The sequence below is a fragment of the Rhodamnia argentea genome, chromosome 4 (genome assembly GCF_020921035.1).
Source record: "Rhodamnia argentea isolate NSW1041297 chromosome 4, ASM2092103v1, whole genome shotgun sequence".
Taxonomy (NCBI): Eukaryota; Viridiplantae; Streptophyta; class Magnoliopsida; order Myrtales; family Myrtaceae; genus Rhodamnia; species Rhodamnia argentea.
The window spans coordinates 14,034,344-14,052,944 of NC_063153.1; the positions used below are offsets into that span (position 1 = coordinate 14,034,344).

Genomic DNA, 18,601 nt, shown 5'->3' on the forward strand with positions numbered 1-18,601 from the left:
AAATGATGCATATTATTCAATATAGAAAGAGGTACAAGAAACGTAAATATAAAAACGTGGTCCGTAAATATCTTGTTTGATCCACGTAACAATATACTACATATAGTGCAGTATATAAAAATGACGAAATATCAGATAATATTCTTTTGAAATTCAAATTAATCAGTATTACCATATAATAACATTGATGTGAATCGTAAATGAATCGGAATTGACATATTTAATGATATCTCCAACCGATATTATCCCAAAGTCATAACCAAAATCTTTAGGAAAAAGTACCAAGAAAGTCATAAATGTATGCATTGGTATCAATTCAGTTCTAAACATTTCAATTGGACCATTATAGTCCTAAACCGTTTTGCATTGATACCAATTTAGTTCATTCGATCGGAAAAGCCAGCTATCCTATGTGGTGCGGCTAGCGCTGACATGGACATTTCTTAATATGTAGGATTAGAGTTGGTCATGGAAGTTTGGACCAAACCAACTAATAATGGATATCAATTCCATGCAATATGATTTGAACAACGAAGAACCAACGCGGCCCGAACCTATAAAAATACCCCCAATTGAAATCATTTTGCGTGCATTGACTTTATCGTGATCGTCAACACCCAATCGATACTATCATCAATCACCTCCTTGTCGTTGATAAAAGAGGTTAGCCAGTTTCTTGAAGAAGACAAATCTACAATATTCAGCAAATTAAAGATAAAAACAAATCTAATTTGCAGATTGAAAAAAATAAAACTGGGAAAGTATAATTCTGATGTGCGACGATGTTGATGTGGGACGACGGCGGTGGCCATCGGTGAAATGGTCGCCTCACCTTTGACGAAGTATGACAATTATTGTGGGGGTGGTGTTTCGAACAAATTCCTTTCGTGACGAAGTGCCTCTCATTGAAAGTTATTCTTCAATTTTTAACTATAGAAAACAGGTACCTATGGCGACTCCAGATAGGAAATATCACAGGTAACAAGAAAATCAACAACTTGAATTTCAATAAAATTATAACAGACACAAATCGAGTCGAAATTTAACGGATAAAAGGTTTGAAAAATACAAAGAGATGTTCATAATAGGACTAAGTGCAAACAAATTATGTCGGAATTTTTAGCCGACCACGAAACTTGAAAATACTAAGGTGTACATCAGAATTTAATCGAGGAAGCAACACCCGGACTAAAGATACACGCTGAAATTTAATCAATGATGTCGATCTGGGATCTACAGCTAAGATACATGCCCAAATCTAATCGACAACCCGAATATTGAGAAATAAAGGTGCACTGCAGGAAGTAACAATAAAGATACCGGAAGATAGTAAATTTGTTTGATTTGTGCGAGGGTCTCCAAAAAGTACAATGTGGCTATGAAAGTCTATAATGGTCGGTTATCTACGAAAATTACAAATAGATTTCCCAAATGGTTAACGCAACATCGGCATTTACATTGACACCACTACTTTGACGGTTTCTTCGATTCCACTACATTGATGGTTGCTTTATTCCATTACGTTGACAGTTACATCCGAGATTATCCACTCCACTTTTTGTAGATTCATCCAGTTGTTGATAATTTTGTTCATAAATGATCAAATTCGATTCTCCTCTATCAACTCTATCGCATGTTGATAATGACAAAAAATTAGGGCAAAAGTACACTAGGAGTGCCAATATTTGTGGATGACGCTTACTTTAGTGCTAACATTTTTTTTAGATCACTTAAGTACCAATTTTTTGAAAAATGATTATTTCAGTGCCAACTCCTGTGAGCTTTGCTGGAAATCCGACATGGCTTCTACGTGGCTCGCCGGAGCTTCCAAGTTAGCATTAAATTTTTTTTAAAAAACTAAAAAATAAAGCTAAAAAAACTATAAAAAAAGAAAGAAACAAAAACTTGTGTTGTAGAGGCTATGACTTGGAAGCCCTAGCCGCTGCCGCCCACCAATGGTCGGTGAGGGTTGCCGGCCTTAGGCGAGGCCGCGCTAGGGACGGCGGGGCCTCGCCGTCGCAAAACTAGGCGAGGTTGAGCCTCACCCACATCTGTGATGGCAAGGCCTCGTCGACCCTAGCGAGGCCTTGCCTGAGGCCGACAATAAGGGTAGCGGCGGCGAGGGCTTCCAAGCCCTCGCCGTTGCAATAGGTTTTTAAATTTCTATTTATTTATTTATTTTTTAGTTATTTAGATAATTTTTTAATTTAAATTTAAATTTTAAAAAATATTTTAGCTTATTTTGTAAAAAAAAATTATGCGTGATGTCTACATGGACTGATTATTTAAAAAAAATTGCCACGTGGATGCCATGTGGACTAACTTTTTTAAAAAAATTCCAATAATATTAAAAAATTAATAAAAATGCCACGTGTATTGTTTCGCCGGAATTGACACTTAAATAATCGATTTTTTTGCCGGAATTAGCACTTAAGTGATCGTTTTTTCTCCGATTTGGCACTTAAGTGATAAAAAAAAAAAAATATTGACACACAAATATTGGCACATCTAGTGTACTTTTGCCAAAAAATTAGTCATTTTTTTGGTGCAAACTGGTGGTAAGTGGTCCTGGTCCTGGACACCATTGCAGAAGGATATCAACCATGGTGAGGGGGTCATCGTGTACCAAGAAAGGGGGAGGGAGGGCTGGGTAGATGGAGTTGCTAGGATGGTCCGGAAGACGGCCACGCAATATATCGAATCTCTTCTTTTATTTAAGTGGGTTTGAAAACAACCCTTTAATATCCATATTGGTTGGCTAATTTCAAACATGTTCTATGAAATTTTAAGGAGCTTATTTCAACGTTGACACGTGTGCGTGTGCGAGTCAAGAAATAATATAATGTGGACTCCCACCGAAAATCAAAATAGGATCCTGGTAGGCCAAAGAGAGGACTTTAATTTAATTGGTTTCTTTTTATCAAAATGCTTGTAACTTGTGTAATGATTGAGAAATTCCATGGCTCGAATGTTTAGTATTCTCTTATTTATTACCTGAGTTTACTATTTAGGCAGAACAAGGTCACCTATTGTTACAAAAAAAAAGAAAAAGAAATATTCAAAGAAACCTCACAAAACGGAAAGAAAGAGGGGGAAAGCGAGTTAGGAACGCTGATGGCGGGGAGAAAGTTGATTCACAAACAGACGACAATTTTTCTCCATTGTTGGTGTTCCTGAAAATGAAGGAGAGAAAGAGAGGGGGTGACAGAGAGAGAGGTGAGCACACAGAGCTTCGAGCATGAAGAAAGAGGCATGCAAGAACAACCACCATGTGTGCTCGCTCTCTTCTGTCACCTCTCCACCAACCGGAGATCAACTTCTGACTCCATCTATGTCGCAACACCATAACTTTGCACGTATTTCTGTCGAAGCAACCCCATAACTCTCTCTCTCTCTCTCTCTCTCTCACACACACACACACACACACACACACACACACACATTGTATATACATATGAGAGATCTAGATTGAGTTGTGTACCTCCAGATGTCGTCTCCGGTGTTTCTTTTATAGAAGGCGGTGATCGCCATAAAAGGTTGTATCAAATCAAGCTATTTCTTACCGGAATGGATGTCCGAGGAAGGAACAGCAGGCAATGAATAGAAGGAATATGCCCAGTTAAGGGGAGAGATAGCATAGAATCATGTCACATGACGTACTGGGAATATATTGTCGAGAAGAGATCCTTCTCGAGGTTATTCTCGCTTTACAGGTCAGAAAATCAAAAGCAGCCCCACCAAAAACGCTGGTAAAGCCATGCGAGTCTCTCATCTTTGGCTTATATTCTCACTTTAGTTCCCTTTGCAATTAACTTGTGGTGCCCTCTGCCCATTCTGGGCAATTTACGAATTCTGTCATCTACGTCCGTCCTATGTTATGTTAGGTTTGGTCATTGGGTCCGAAGGACATGGGATGACAAGAACACTTGGGTGTCGAAAGGAGCGACAATAGAACCCACGAGAGCCTGTGTTTTGTTTTGGTCTAATTCGCTCGAGCAGTTACTGTTTGGATACTCCTAGAAGAGCTGGTAATAGGATCACGGGCCCATGGAAGAACCCTCGGACTTGATTTTACCCCTTCCATCTGATTCAATAAAAGACATATTATAAGGAAACAACAGCTCCACAGCCAAAATTGGAAAACCCAGAATAAATAAATCGTGGGGATAAGATGAAACTATTCGTGTGGATAATGCATTAATGTTGATATATTATCCCATATCGCTCAACAACGTATCCTATATGCTCTTTATATATAAGTGATCTTTCTCTACCTATAAGCTTAAGCTTTTGTGTTAAGCTTTCTAAGGTAATATCAGAATAAGTGCCAGCCCTTGCATGTACGGACTTCCACCACCCCCATTAGTCAAATTCCACTATCATTTCTCATAGTGTGGTTCTATCCAGATAAGAGAATAAATCAACACTCGTAAAGATAACCCAAAAGGGGAGGCCAAACAAGAAGCACATGTCCTGCCCTCACAAGAAAGTGCCATGATGAAAAGCGGCAGAAAGTATATATGCTTTAAGAAACTGCACCAGAAACCGTCTGCTTTAACTCTTTTTACCCCATCCGATTCTCTTGTGAGACAATCATACTTGGTTTAGTAATGAAAAGAAAAACCACAATGGATTAAATAGTGAAAAGGGTAAGGCATATCGAGCATAGGAGAATCACCTAGCTTATGATGATTCATGACCCTGGAGCAAATTGCCATCGTTCAAGTCGACATTGTGCCGCTTTTGTTGTTTCGTTATGATGGCCTTCTAGAAGAGAATCCCAGAGATTGCAGACAGAAGAATATATCTTAAAGGCCAAAGTGGAACCATTCCTACTCTGAGATAATAAATTGTACGATCACGAGGGTCAACGAGGGTTTACATATCCATTTAGTCCGATGCAATGTCAGTGGAGACAAGGGCATGTGCATAGATGATGAGGCTAAATCTAACTGATTCCCCCTCTTTGCTTGAAGAACTGCAACATTTTCTAAACAAACCAATAACAAGTTGACAATTGAAAAGAGATGAGACCGATAGCAAGAGACACCATGTTCAGCCATAAAACATAGAACTACAATCCGAAGCATCATTATAATCTCTTCAAATTGGTAATATTATGCGCACAGTTGATATCCAGGTTTGTCCTCCAAAATTGACTTGCTCTAGTGATTGCTTTAACCGATATCCAACCCTTGACTCTATTGGTCTTAAAAGGTACAGGCCCAGAGAACATATATGATTGCTACATTCACAAGGAAGATAGAAACGACGAACTAGTGTATATACATGTGAATACGTAATGAAGGGTGGTATAGTCATGGCTAACCTGGGATGCCGCCAACAAGGAAACAAACAAAAGCACTAGATTGTAAGATAAGTTCTTATCATAGTTGCTCCCGTGGGATCAGAAAGGAGATGCCTGACAAGGCCCATTCTCATGTCATTTGGTGCTATGACAAACATATAGAAAGCAAAGAGTACAAGATCAGCCGAAGAAAGAGTAGAGCCTAGGAAGCCCTGCCACATCCTGCAAAGAAGGATGCATATTCCCGTGTGAATTACTTACTTCTTCAAGAGACACAAAGGTTGCACCCATTGCTTAAGCTTTCCATCACATAGGATAGGAGGTTTTGCAATACCGTTAAAAGCATCAAAATTATAAAGTCCAGTTCTTCTTACGAAAAAAAGGACCAATTCTTGTTCAATGTGAATATTCTCGTAGAACTCGCATAGTTTCTTGTGTATCATCTCTGCTATAGTTATATAGAGAAAACACCCCTACATCATCCCTGCCTTTGGCTCAATTTATGTGTCATTGTTTGGAGCTAAAATTACGTAAAGTAACCAGCTTAGTCATCTTGTATTTTCTACGGTACGAAGAATAAAGAAAAGCCACGGTCTATTACTCAAAATCTTGACAAATGTGTATGCTAAATCAAAAAAGCCTATCACTTGACAAGAACTCCTGACAAAGAAAATGCCATTCCGTATCGATATGCTTGGTTAATTCTGGGATATATAGCATGAACTGAACAAAGTGCTTGCTTTTTTTGTCAATAGCAAGTTCAGCTCTCTAGATGCACACTATCTAATGCTTAAAGAATAGAGACTTCTATTTTATGTTCATTGGCATGTATCCAAGTGTTTTAAGCTCTGCGAACTTTGAAGGAATGTCTTAGTTCTCTTATGCAAAACAACAATAGAGCACTGGGGAATTACCATCTAGGCAAACGGAAGAATGTATGAAAAAATGTCCTGATTCCCTCGATATCCAGCTGCAAGAGAAGAGCCAGTCCAAAGAGGAAGAAAGCCCTTTGCCGTTTCCTTTCTAGGGGCCATAGGGTATTCCAAGCTGATGAAAGACAGTCCACAGTGAGATAACTGTAAACCAACTGAATCTCATAAAAACGTTCTTATTATCCATACATGAAAGTATTGTTAAGGTGTCAAATAAATTCCACCTCATCCTCTAATAGCTTAAACTTGTTTGAGAAGACGGTTTCTTATTCAAATTTAACACAACATCACTGTGAAAGATCTTGAGTTTGATTCCTTTAGATCCTATTTCATCCATTTATTGGGATTCCTGTATTTTACGTGATTGGGAAAAAAAAAACTTTCAATTTCACCGATGTGTAATTTTATAAGAAGGCTTCTTCTTCATATTGCCAACCTTGGTTTGAAAGAGGAAAGGAAGGGGAGGGGGTTTGGGTTTAAGACGTAACCACTCGTTTTGACTTAATGCCCGTCTTTTATGTGGAACTGTTATATATTAGTAACGACACTTGTTTTTTTGTACTCTTCTGCCCAATAGATAATTCTGCTTATGAGTATTTTCTCCACTTAGATAGATACCGATTTTTCCAGCTTAACAAAAGAAAAAGGGTAATGTATACGAGAAGTCTATATGACTGTGTGATAAAAGAACAGAGTTGGGATAAAGATGAAGATGGAGAGACAGAAAGAAAACCCCTCAAAGAAATTCAAAGAAAATAAGCAATGATGACAATAACATGATGAACAAGATACATGGTAGAGAATGATAGGGAAATGTTCTTATCATCACCAGAAGGTTGAGCTCATTCAACTTCAGCCATCAGGTCATTAGGATGCAAAGGAAATTTGCTGCTACTTGTCCATGGGAAGTGAACTCTCTAAGTTATTAGTGCGTGTGCATGTATTGGTGTACAGAGGGCAAGCAAAAGCTTTAATGCATGAATAACTCGGTGCTGTCAACATATTATCTGTACTGGAAAAGCTTTAGTTCCAACCTCCCACTGATTCTAGAACATGGATTCCCATTTGCAAGAGGATACACGAATAAAAGCATAAAGTCATATTCAAAAAACGTCCAAAGAGACTCACTGTAATTTGATTGACTAATAGTGCCTATCTGAATCCAGGGGTCAAAATTCTGCAATCTCAATCAAATGAAAACTGAAGCAGCATGCACCAACTCCACAGTGGCATTGTATATTCAGCAGAAAGTTTGCGCAAGTTGCTCTTGATGTAATTGTGTAGCACTACTAGTAAACTGATCATGAGGAAATGCTAGACAAACAGAGAGAGAGAGAGAGAGAGAGAGAGAGAGAGAGAGCAAGTACCCTGCATGGAGATGTTTCTATTGCTTCGTTCGTAAGCATGAGTCCCTCTAACTTGACCAGCCTTCAAAACATTTGCAATTGCATATGCATAATTAGGAGCTTCAGACAAGGATCTCACCACAGAATAGCCTGTTCAAAAACACAGACACATAATTTAGGCAAAAGAGATAAATGTTAGATCAGCTTGTTTTTTTCCTTCACCTGTAGCTGGATGCACCATGCAGGCAGCAGCACCAAATGCAAGATTTTTCTGTTCTGTATTTGGCAAGGATCCGCCAACCGGTATATAAGACCATTCCTGTATAGGGTATCAAACATATCAGATGACTATGAACATAAAATTTCACAAGTATATCGAGAACATATTTATATTATGTTGTCACAATTGCAAATTGATGCACACATGTGCGACGATAGCAATAGTGCAAAATTGGACATTTCCAAAGAAGCTGAAAGGTGCATGCACTTCATGTGAAATTGCCAGTCATGTGATGGAAGGGTTAGTGTTTGCAGTTTACAGTTCCACAAGGAGCATAAACCAACTTGCAGTATTATCCGGACATATTTCCGTCTCATAAATTTCCTCATGTTTAAAGAAACATTAACAGGTGTGTTTATACACCTATGCAAGAGGAAACACATACGTGTCTAGACTGTCGATGAAAGTACATCTAAAGATAAACATAGCATCAAAAAGCTAAATATGTTTTCTTGATGAATTGCCGTAATACAGAATACTATTGTGCAAGACTAAAGAGAAAAGGCATTGTGAAAAGGTTATTTCCTCAAAGAGTACTATGAGAATTTGTGGGACCACTACCAACCGTTCTAAAAGCTTAAGCTGTTAGATGAAAATGTGGTTTAATATTTAATTACTCTGACAAGTACGTTTAACGATACAATGGACTTGACAATTCTGACATAAATCATCAATGTCAACACCATCATCAACAACAACAAGAACTGTTACGCCTTTGCTTAGATACTGGAGTTGGTTACAAATGTCCAAGTTACCTTCTTAAGTACCATAATAATTGCAAAATTCACACACAAGAACGTGCTTAATGACATTGTAGACAATAGAAATATACTTAGCAAGTAATCGTTGTATGGATTCATATATTACCTCTTCATAAGTTTTTGTAATTCTGACACCCATTGTTTCTAACCTCAACATCAGCTTTTTCTTTAGTACATCAAATGGCATAGCATCTTTTGAAGCCAAACAAGTTTCCTGTAGGGCCTCTCAGTTAGAATCACAAGCTTTTTTTTATACGTATTGTCATTCATGCTGTAAATTAGTTATCAGAGGAAACCTCGAAGAAGACTCTGGTGGATGACATAGGCATGGCATACAGAAAAGTTGGAGAATGAGCTTCAGAAGAGGGAATTTCTTGCTTGCTATAATCTCTATAATCCATAAAAACCATCAGATTGGGATCATATGGATGATTTTCCACCTGAAATTGGAAATGAAAAATCCATAAGGGGGGACAAAATATTGAAGCACCACGAAATGATTTTTCCTGCTTCCATTATATCGTAATAGTCGTAATAATTAGGTTCAGCAGGGTTTTGCAAATTCCACATGTTTCCAACTCCTGCCTCGTTTGAAAAGTCAGAGGAGCATTAATACCGTTAAACCATACTCGGTTCAGGTAAAAATTAAATACTTCTAATAGAATGCAAGAGTAAACACACAAGTGTCACATCAACTTACAAACCACTCATTCACTGAACATTCGTTTCAGTCTGACTATTAGTGCATTTACATCTAGCTACAGCGAGACAAACTAGAAAGACACTGCCATTGGTATATTTATCTGGAATAGATAATTGGAGATTATTCGATGACCCGAAAGCTTGAAAAGTGAAGTTCACTTCTGAGTGACATTAAACCTACATAGGAACTCTACATGAATGTTTACATTAGTATACTACCTCAACCTCTAGTCCATAAGCTGTCTGGAGAGAAACCCTCGGACCACCCACCTCATACTGCAAAAGTTTCCCTGAAGCTGCTCCAGATGCAACTGTAGCAAGCCTATAATACTATGCTAGAAGCTTCAGGTAAAGAAATGAGTAAAGCTACACTGACAAGAACGTAGAAATTGTGGAGTTTTCCTTGGTTACCGGCATGGGATGACAACATTATGCTCACAAGCAACAAGACTATACCCATCGGCAGCTTCAAAGATATTTTCCACTTTAGAGCTCAGGAATGAAACACCTGACTTGACACACCTAAGGACAATTAACAAGGATTATATATATGTATGGAGAGTGTTCTATGAGATGGACAAATAACAGCCAAAAATCATAGCCATGCTAACCTGTCTAGCAACTCCTCATGAAGCAGGTGTCTACTAACTCGTCCATATGCACGACCAATCAGAATTGGCTCGCTATCATCAAGGTATACTATTGTGTCCTTCCAGACATGCTCGATACATGTTGCAAGTCCAAGATCTGAAAATGGAGAGTCCCAGTTTCCAGTTAAACGCAATACAGCACAAGCACTAATTTCACGAAACATTAAAAAACATTATACTGATTGCGATAGTTTCAACAACACTTACATTGGACAATAACTTTAGCATAATAGCAATTACTTAGAGAAGCTTGCACCAGCTTATAAAAGCCAAAGGAAGGTGACAACATAAGGGGAAACTGGAATAAGCTGATATGCTGCTGCTTTGAGAAGAATGCAATTCCAGCAAAAGAGAGACCTAAGTGGACTGAAATAAGTTTGTATTTCCTTCCTTCCATGGGAGGGAACTTGTTTCTTCAAATACTAAAAGAAAGAAATGAAAAGATAGATTTCTAACCGAGGCATCATCGTTTATCTAAGCTTCTCTAAAGTAATGGATGGAGGAACACCGACAGAATAGGCTCATGCTCAAGATCCGTTTATTCAATCTTGATCCTCACTTCTGACATTTATTATACCGGACTACTGGCTGCCTAATTGGTGAGGAAGAGCTCTATTACAACGATGGCATTTTCAATAGAAAAATTCTTTGAGAAATTTCTTGTACCTTTAAATTCATCTTCCCATACACCATAGTTATTCGTAAAAGGAAGATCCGGGCCAATGAGTCCAACACTCAATCCTAGCTTGGCAGACTCTGCAGCCAGAGCTAGACCAGCAGGACCACAACCAATCACAACTAAATCCAGCGGATCATTTCCTAGTGAGATCGGTGGTAACTGCAAAAGTAGCCAATAACAGGGGACACCTTCAATGAATCACGGAAGATAAGCATGAACATTAGGCATGAAACAGAATGAGTAATGACAATAGCAGAACAGAATCACAGTAGATGCAGTAGCCTATAGAGTCAATTGGATTAACTATAAGCATCTCAAATAAGAACCTGATCTAAACATGATATCTTCCGAAACTGCTTAAAAAAATGTGGCTGCCCATGAAATCCATGATACTGGTGAACGTTCTTATAAATGCAGCACTGGAAGATATTACCACGAAGCAACTATATGTTGATGAAACCTTCAATCAACAGATACAGCCCCACGATCTACCCATAATCTCAATGGACTTCGAAGCATATACGAACATTCAAACGCATATTGACTGTTAGTGCCGACCCACAATACCAATTCACCAAAAAAAACTCATGAGTATAAGGTCGCCAATATCTACATCAGGAATCGAGATGATGACTACTCCTATATCTTTCACTTTGAGCGTCTACTATGAACGTCATTCGCATGCTCTGCCTCCGCAACACGATAGAAACACCAGAATTTCAACAAGAGCTACACTCGCTGACCTTATCTGCAATCCTAGACTGGTTATCCATGGCCTTGTTCTGCTGCATTTGCACGAAGCACAGCTCCGAGCCTCCGGCCTTGGCGTAATCCTCCTCGTCAGCGAAACCTCCTCGGAGGGCGACGCAGCTCTCGCTCTTGGCACCGCTGGCCCTAACTCCACGCGCTTTGCACCTCCGAAACGACGCGTGATCCCCCCTCGTCCTCCTGGCCCTCCACCTCGAGCGAGGAGAAACCGCCATTGCCGCGAAGCGCCGCGCGCCTCCGGTGACACACTCCATTCTCCGCTCGCCCCCTGGACGATTCTTCCTCAGGACGCTTGCTCGCTCACGCCATCAGCGTGGCTCGGAGGTTGCCGAAACCGAATATGCGAGCGCGTCGAGTCTCTCTCCGGCCTCCTCCTCCTTCCGCGACTCTGCTAAGTGTGTGCGTCGGTTGTCAGGTACTGAGGTGCTTTCAGAGGGAGCGTTAAGGATAAAGTTTCTGGGTGGTGAGGGAGTTGTCTCGCGTCTTTAATTTGCTGAGGTGTTCAACGGTAGCTTCTGTGGTGACACGTGGAGCGGTTCCATTGGTGGAGGTTGCAGCGTTGGAAAATTTTGGAGGGGGTTGTTCCGGTTACGTGAAACGCAGTCGTTTCTCTCCTTGTGAGAAACATCGCGGACAAGTTTGAGTGGAATTTCCGACCAAAAAAAAAAAAAAGTTTGAGTGGGATTGAGGCCAAGCTGGGTTAAGAGTAGTGATTTCAATCTCATGAATAACGTTGGAACTAACAATTTAAACTAGCGTGCTTCTCACTATCCTAATCCTAGGATAAGCCAAATTTTCTCGAATTATTAGGAAACTCAAATTTCTTTTCCAATTAAAAGAACTTCAAATTATAAGTTCAACTCAAAGCGAAGATTGAGCGGTCAATGAATATTGTTAAAAGAGAGAGATGTGAACACACTGAGAATGAATGCTTCTGCACTCTACTTTATTCAATGATCAACAACTCTCATAAAAGACAGTACTGCAACGAGAAAAGGCTAAAAATAGCCAAAAAAATAGCAACAAACTTGACCCATGTGCAGCATCATGCTGCAACCTATTCCTAAAAACTAGGATCCACTAAGTTTTAGTAACAGAAACTTTCTATTGAATAGGACAACACACATGACTAGACATTTTATTGAAAACGTGAAAAACAACTTTGACTCTTTCCAACATGCCCTCCCTTAAACCGATACTGCAAGTGATCGGTTTAAAGGCATAGGAACAAGCTCTCCTTTAATTTGAGGCATCCATCGAACAAACTCCAAGGAGCTTCCTTAACTTCTGAAATGTGGAAATTTTGAGGGGTTTTGTGAACAAATCAGCAACTTGATCTTCACTTCTGCAGAAAACAAGATCAATCACACCATCTTTTGTAAGATCCCTCAAGAAATGATACTTCACATCTATATGCTTGCTCCTCCCATGTAGAACTGGATTCTTTGACAATTTAATGGCTGAATTGTTGTCACAAAAAATCATTGTTGGTTCATGTTGTTCGAATTGAAGTTGTCCAAGAATCTTCTTCAACCAAATAGCCCGACAAGCACTTGATGTAGCAGCCACAAATTCGGCTTCTGTTGTTGAAAGAGTGACCAAGGGTTGTTTCTTTGAAGACCACGAGACAACTGTTGAACCAAGCATAAATACATAGCCCGAGGTGCTTTTTCTATCCTCAATATCACCCGCATAATCACCGTCAGTAAAACCAAGTAAATCGGAACTTTCTCCTTTCTTGTAAAACAACCCAAGAGATGCAGTCCCTTTCAACTAGCGAAATACGCTTAGCAGCCTGAAGGTGTTTTTTGGTGGGACTCTCCATGTATCTACTAATGAGACTAACACCATACATGATGTCCGGCCCCGTTGCTGTTAAGTACATGAGACTCCCTACAGTTTGCTTGTACATGGTCTTGTTCACTTTCCTTCCACTAGGATCTTTGGTGAGCTTTAATCCAACCTCTGTTGGTGTGGCAACCGAATTGCAATCCTTCAACTGAAACTTCTCCAAAATCTCCCGCACATATTTCTTTTGGTAGACAAATGTACCAGCAACTGATCGATTAACTTCAATGCCTAAGAAATAGTGTATTAACCCGAGATTTGTCATCTCAAATTCATGCATCATGGATTGCTTAAATGTCTCCATCATGGCACCGTCATTCCCTGTGTAAATGAGATCATCTACATACAAGCATACCAAAAGTAGTTTTCCACCATGGCCAACCTTAATAAACAAAGTATGTTCATAGGGACACTTGGCAAACCCTTCCTTCAAAAAATAAGCTTCAATCCTACTGTACCAAGCTCGAGGAGCTTGCTTTAATCCATATAAAGCCTTCTTTAATTTGTATACTTTATGCTCACAATAAGGCTTCACATATCCAGGAGGTTGGTCAATAAATACCTGTTCTTGGAGATCACCATGTAAAAAGGCAGACTTCATATCTAACTGATGGATGGACCACGATTTTTGTGTTGCTAATGCAATCACCAACCGAATTGTGTCAAGTCTTGTAATAGACGCGAACACCTCTTTGTAGTCCACGCCGAATTCTTGCTTGTAGCCTTTTGCCACCAGACGCGCCTTGTATTTATCAATGCCACCATCCTTGTTCAGCTTTGTCTTGTAAACCCACTTGACACCAATAGTGTTGTGGCCTTTGGGAAGATTTGTTAATTCCCAAGTGTTGTTTTTCTCAATTGCTTCAATTTCAGCATCCATTGCATCTCTCCACTTTTGATGTTTTCTTGCTTCATAAAAAATAGTTGGATCACTATCTGCAAACAAAGCAAAATGAGTTAATGGGTCTTCACTTCGTTCAACTCCGGAGACCTCATAATCTCTCATCCATGCTGGCCTTTGTCGGTGACATTGGGGGCGTTCACCATGTGTTGCAGCAACTTCTAAATAGGGCTGTTGTTCCTCCTCTTCAATAGGGTCAGAATTGTTACTAGCTGAGGCCAAATTGTGTTGTTGGTCTTCTTCGCCAATTTCTTCAAAATCAGCTACAACCGGTGCCACACCTTTAGATTGATCATTCCAAGGCCGGAACTTTCTTCATCAAACACCACATCACGGCTGATTATTATCTTCTTGGTCACGGGATCATAGAGCTTGTAAGCTTTTGTTTGATCACTTACACCAAGAAAGGCGCATTTTACTCCCTTATCATCAAGCTTTTTCCTTTTATGATCTGGAACGTGGGCATATGCAATACACCCAAAAATTTTGAAGTAATCAACTGTTGGCCTTCGTCCATTCCAAGCTTCTTCGAGAGTCATATTTAGAACAGCAAGTGTGGGGCTTCTATTCAAGAGATGGACACTCCAATTTACTACCTCTGGCGCGAACTTCTTTGGAATTCCACTTCTTCGCAGTAGACTTCGAACCATTTTGAGGATGGTTCGATTCTTCCTCTCACATACACCATTTTGTTGTGGTGTATAGGCATAAATATGAATTCCATTCTTCGTACAAAAAACATCAAACTCAAGAGACTTGTACTCCCCTCCACAATCAGGACGAAGAACTTTGATTTGATTGCCACTTTCCTTTTCAACAAGACTTTTGAAAATCTTGAATGCTTCAAAGGCTTCAGATTTTTCTTGCAAGAAATACACCCACACTTTTCGATTGAAATCATCAATGAATGTGATCGGATATCGTTTACCTCCATTAGAAATTGGTGTGATTGGACCACAAAGATTTGAATGGACCAACTCAAGCTGCTTCTTAGCCCTCCACGCCTTGCCTTGTGGAAATTGAGCTCGATGCTGTTTGTTGACAACACGATCTTCGCAAACTCCCGATGGGATTGTAATTGGAGGAAGTCCTTCCACCATTTGCTTTTGATGAAGTGTCCGAAAGCCACCAAAATTAAGATGCCCATATCTAAAATGCCAAATCCATGCTTCCTCCTTTAATTTTGCCGTGTAGCAAGCATGAGCAGAATCATGAAGATGAAGAGGAAACATTCTGTTTGGTGTCATATCAACTTGAACAAGCAAGTTTTGCTGCTGATAATAAATCTTGCAAACTCCACCTTTAAATACAATTTCATACCCCTTCTCAAGTAATTGGCCGGCACTCATGAGGTTTGTCTTCAATTCGGGAACATAGAAAACATCATTAATGGTCTGCATTTTCCCTTTTGAAGAGATTTGAACAATACCTTTTCCCATGACTGAAATAGTAGAATCATCTCCAAGCTTCACTTTGGTGCGGTGGGTATCATCGATTGAAGAAAATGCCTCCTTGTTGCCACACATATGATTACTACGGCCAGTGTCAAGGTACCATAAATTTGGTGAAGACATCTCTTTCTCCCGACATGCCATTAAGAGTGTTTCTCCTTCTTCTTCATTTGCTGCAGCAAAATTCGTTGCCTCCACATGTCGAGCGAGATTGGTTCTACATTCGGACTTGTAGTGTCCATACTTGTGGTATCTAAAGCATTCAACTTTAGATTTATCTGTTGGTTTTGGCTTGAAACCAGTTGGATACCTCCCTCGACCTCTATTTCGTGCATCATCGGAGGAAGAGCCTTCAATTCTTGGATTGATGGTGCTGCTGCGTTGGTGGAATCCTCTTCCTCTCCCTCTACCATTATTCATTCTTATTGCTGAAGAATGGCGAAAATTAGTAGAGGTCTTCAAGGCTTGTTCTTCCGTATCTTGGTGTTGGAGTTTCTGTTCGTGAACCAATAAAGAACCTTGCGGTTCGTCAATTGAAAGTTCTTCAATATCCTTAGCTTCTTCTATGGCACAGACAACAAAATTGAATTTTGGTGTCAAGGATCGAAGAATTTTTTCGACAATGGTGACGTCCTCCGTCTTGTCACTGTGGATGCGCATCTTATTGACAATTGCCATTGTTCTTGAAAAATAATCAGTAACCGACTCCCCTGATTTCATTCGTAGTGTTTCGAACTCCGTACGAAGAGCTTGTAGTTGTTGCCTCTTTGCTCTTGCAGCGCCTTGATACTTCTTATTCATGGAATCCCATATTTGCTTGGAAGTATCCTTGCAAAGGATTGTCTCCATGATGGACCTATCTATTGCTTGAAACAAGTAGTTCTTTGCTTTGAGGTCCTTCAACTTTGCCGCTTCATGAGTTGTTTGTTGTGCTGCGATTAAAGTTCCTCCTTACGGTTCCGCAATTCCGGAAGAGACAACCTCCCAATATTCTTTGGACCTTAGAAAATTTTCCATCAACATGCTCCAATGGTCATAATGACCATCAAAGCGAGGGATTGCCGTTTGGACAAAATTGGATTCTGTGGCCATGACTGCTGCTGCAAAGAAAAAAAAAACTTGCTGCAAGACTCTCTTTCCTCACGTGTTTTACTCTCAACTCTCAACCCTCACTTTCTTTTGCTATGCTAGCTCCGATACCACTGTTAAAAGAGAGAGATGAGAACACACTGAGAATGAATGCTTCTGAACTCTACTTTATTCAATCATCAACAACTCTCATAAAAGACAGATCTGCAACGAGAAAAGATTGAAAATAGCCAAAAAATAGCAACAAACTTGACCCATGTGCAGCATCATGCTGCAACCTATTCCTAAAAACTAGGATCCACTAAGTTTTAGTAATAGAAACTTCCTATTGAATAGGACAACACACATGACTAGACATTTTATTGAAAACGTGAAAAACAACTTTGACTCTTTCCAACAAATACGTCTAATGGTGAGAGCACAAGTCCACTTCCAAAACTTAAAAATTGACTCAAGCACACAGATTCACGCAGCGAATGCTGATAAAAACTTAGGAGAACGCCGTAATCCGCATGCGGCGAACTTGGATTTTGGCATCCCTCCGAGTGATGGGAGAGGAGTTCGGCGGATCGCACCAATTAGGCAGCTCTTTTGCACGGGGAGGCGAGACAGCAAGAGATCGAGCGCCGCTTCAAAGGATGATATCAAGCGCGCGGCATCCATTGCTTCAATGCTCGCCATGCTCGAAGAAGGCGTAACAATCAAGAATGGTGGACCGAGGAAGATGAGGAGCATGAAGAGCAAAGAGGCGGTTGGCAACGGCATAAACAAGTAGAGACAGAGAGAAGAGAGAGAGACAAGTTGGTTTCCGGTCGATCGTGATTTTTTTTTTCTTTTGTTCATTTTTGTTAGCGAAACAACCAATTATTTTTAAGAAGATAATTTTTAAATAATTTATTTTCCTAGAAAAATGCAGCATAAGAACAAAAACAAACAATTGCCACTGTTGCATAATTATGAATTTCATGATGCCATTGCGCATGTATGGTCATTTGTAGAGGTGGCAAAATAGATGTTCACTAACCTCTTCCAACTTTACTCTCACTAAATTTGGAAAATTACAAAAATGCCCTCATCAAGCAACGTGGGCGACGAGCCAGATTTGGCGGCCAAGGACCTCGGGTGAGGCCTAGGTCGGGCACCCTAGCCACCTTAGGCAAGGTTGGCCGGCACCAAATCTGGTTCGCAGGCAAATGTTTGAGACATTTTCTTTTTTGAAAGGAAATATACTACACATTATGCAATATGTAAAGAATAGCGAAATATCAAATAATGTTCCCGACGTATTTAGTGATATTTTGAATATATACAACCTCGAAGTCATATCCCAAATCTTAATCTTTGAGCGGCAAGCAAAAGTGACAAATAGATAGATCAGGTCAAACTAGAGTAGGTCTTAGATTTTAGAAGTTTGGACCAAATTGATTAAATTATATTGATCATTTTCATCCAATATAATTTCAATTGACGAATAACCCAAACCAAAAAAAAAGAAGAAGAAAAAAATCCTGACTTGCTCCTATTTTGAGTGCGATGATTAAACCGCCACTATCACCACTCAATCAATTCCATCATCAGTCATCATCTCTTTGCTGGCTTAAGTACACTACAAGTGTCATAAGTTATGTTCGACGCTCACTTGAGTGCCAAAACTTTCAAAACGACCACTTAAGTGTCAAATTTTTTAAAAAACTCTCACTTGACCGCCAATTCTAGTCCGAGCTGATGTAACTTGTCGGAAATCTTGCATGGACTTTTTTTTTTTATGATTATTGGAGCCGATGTGGCTTGCCGGAATTACACATGGACTTCCACGTAGGATTAAACTAAAATATTAACTAAAAAAAATTGAAACTAAGAAAAATAAGTTGAAATTTTTTTTTAAA

General features: G+C 39.6%; 2 protein-coding genes and 1 long non-coding RNA gene across 3 annotated transcripts in view; all 3 read right to left on the bottom strand.

Moving 5' to 3' along the window:
• The window catches only part of LOC125314763, a 23,644-nt gene extending 18,910 nt beyond the window's left edge, over positions 1-4,734 (bottom strand). The window contains exon 1 of the long non-coding RNA XR_007198195.1: positions 4,547-4,734. This is a non-coding gene — a long non-coding RNA (uncharacterized LOC125314763). The remainder of the gene's footprint in view (positions 1-4,546) is intronic.
• The window catches only part of LOC115756350 (UDP-glycosyltransferase 91C1-like), a 13,908-nt gene extending 6,332 nt beyond the window's left edge, over positions 1-7,576 (bottom strand). The window contains exon 1 of the mRNA XM_048277802.1: positions 7,565-7,576. The gene's annotated coding sequence lies outside the window, so the exon portion shown is untranslated. The remainder of the gene's footprint in view (positions 1-7,564) is intronic.
• LOC115756338 (lycopene epsilon cyclase, chloroplastic-like) lies at positions 5,228-11,876 on the bottom strand. Its single transcript, XM_030696062.2, has 11 exons — positions 11,402-11,876; positions 10,646-10,817; positions 9,941-10,076; positions 9,741-9,851; positions 9,549-9,651; positions 8,924-9,067; positions 8,734-8,841; positions 7,809-7,905; positions 7,608-7,736; positions 6,223-6,355; positions 5,228-5,530 (listed from the first exon to the last, which is right to left on the bottom strand). The coding sequence occupies exons 1-11, from the start codon at positions 11,678-11,680 to the stop codon at positions 5,365-5,367; spliced, it is 1,578 nt and encodes a 525-aa protein (XP_030551922.1). The 5' UTR covers positions 11,681-11,876; the 3' UTR covers positions 5,228-5,364.
• Positions 11,877-18,601: the final 6,725 nt, after the last annotated feature.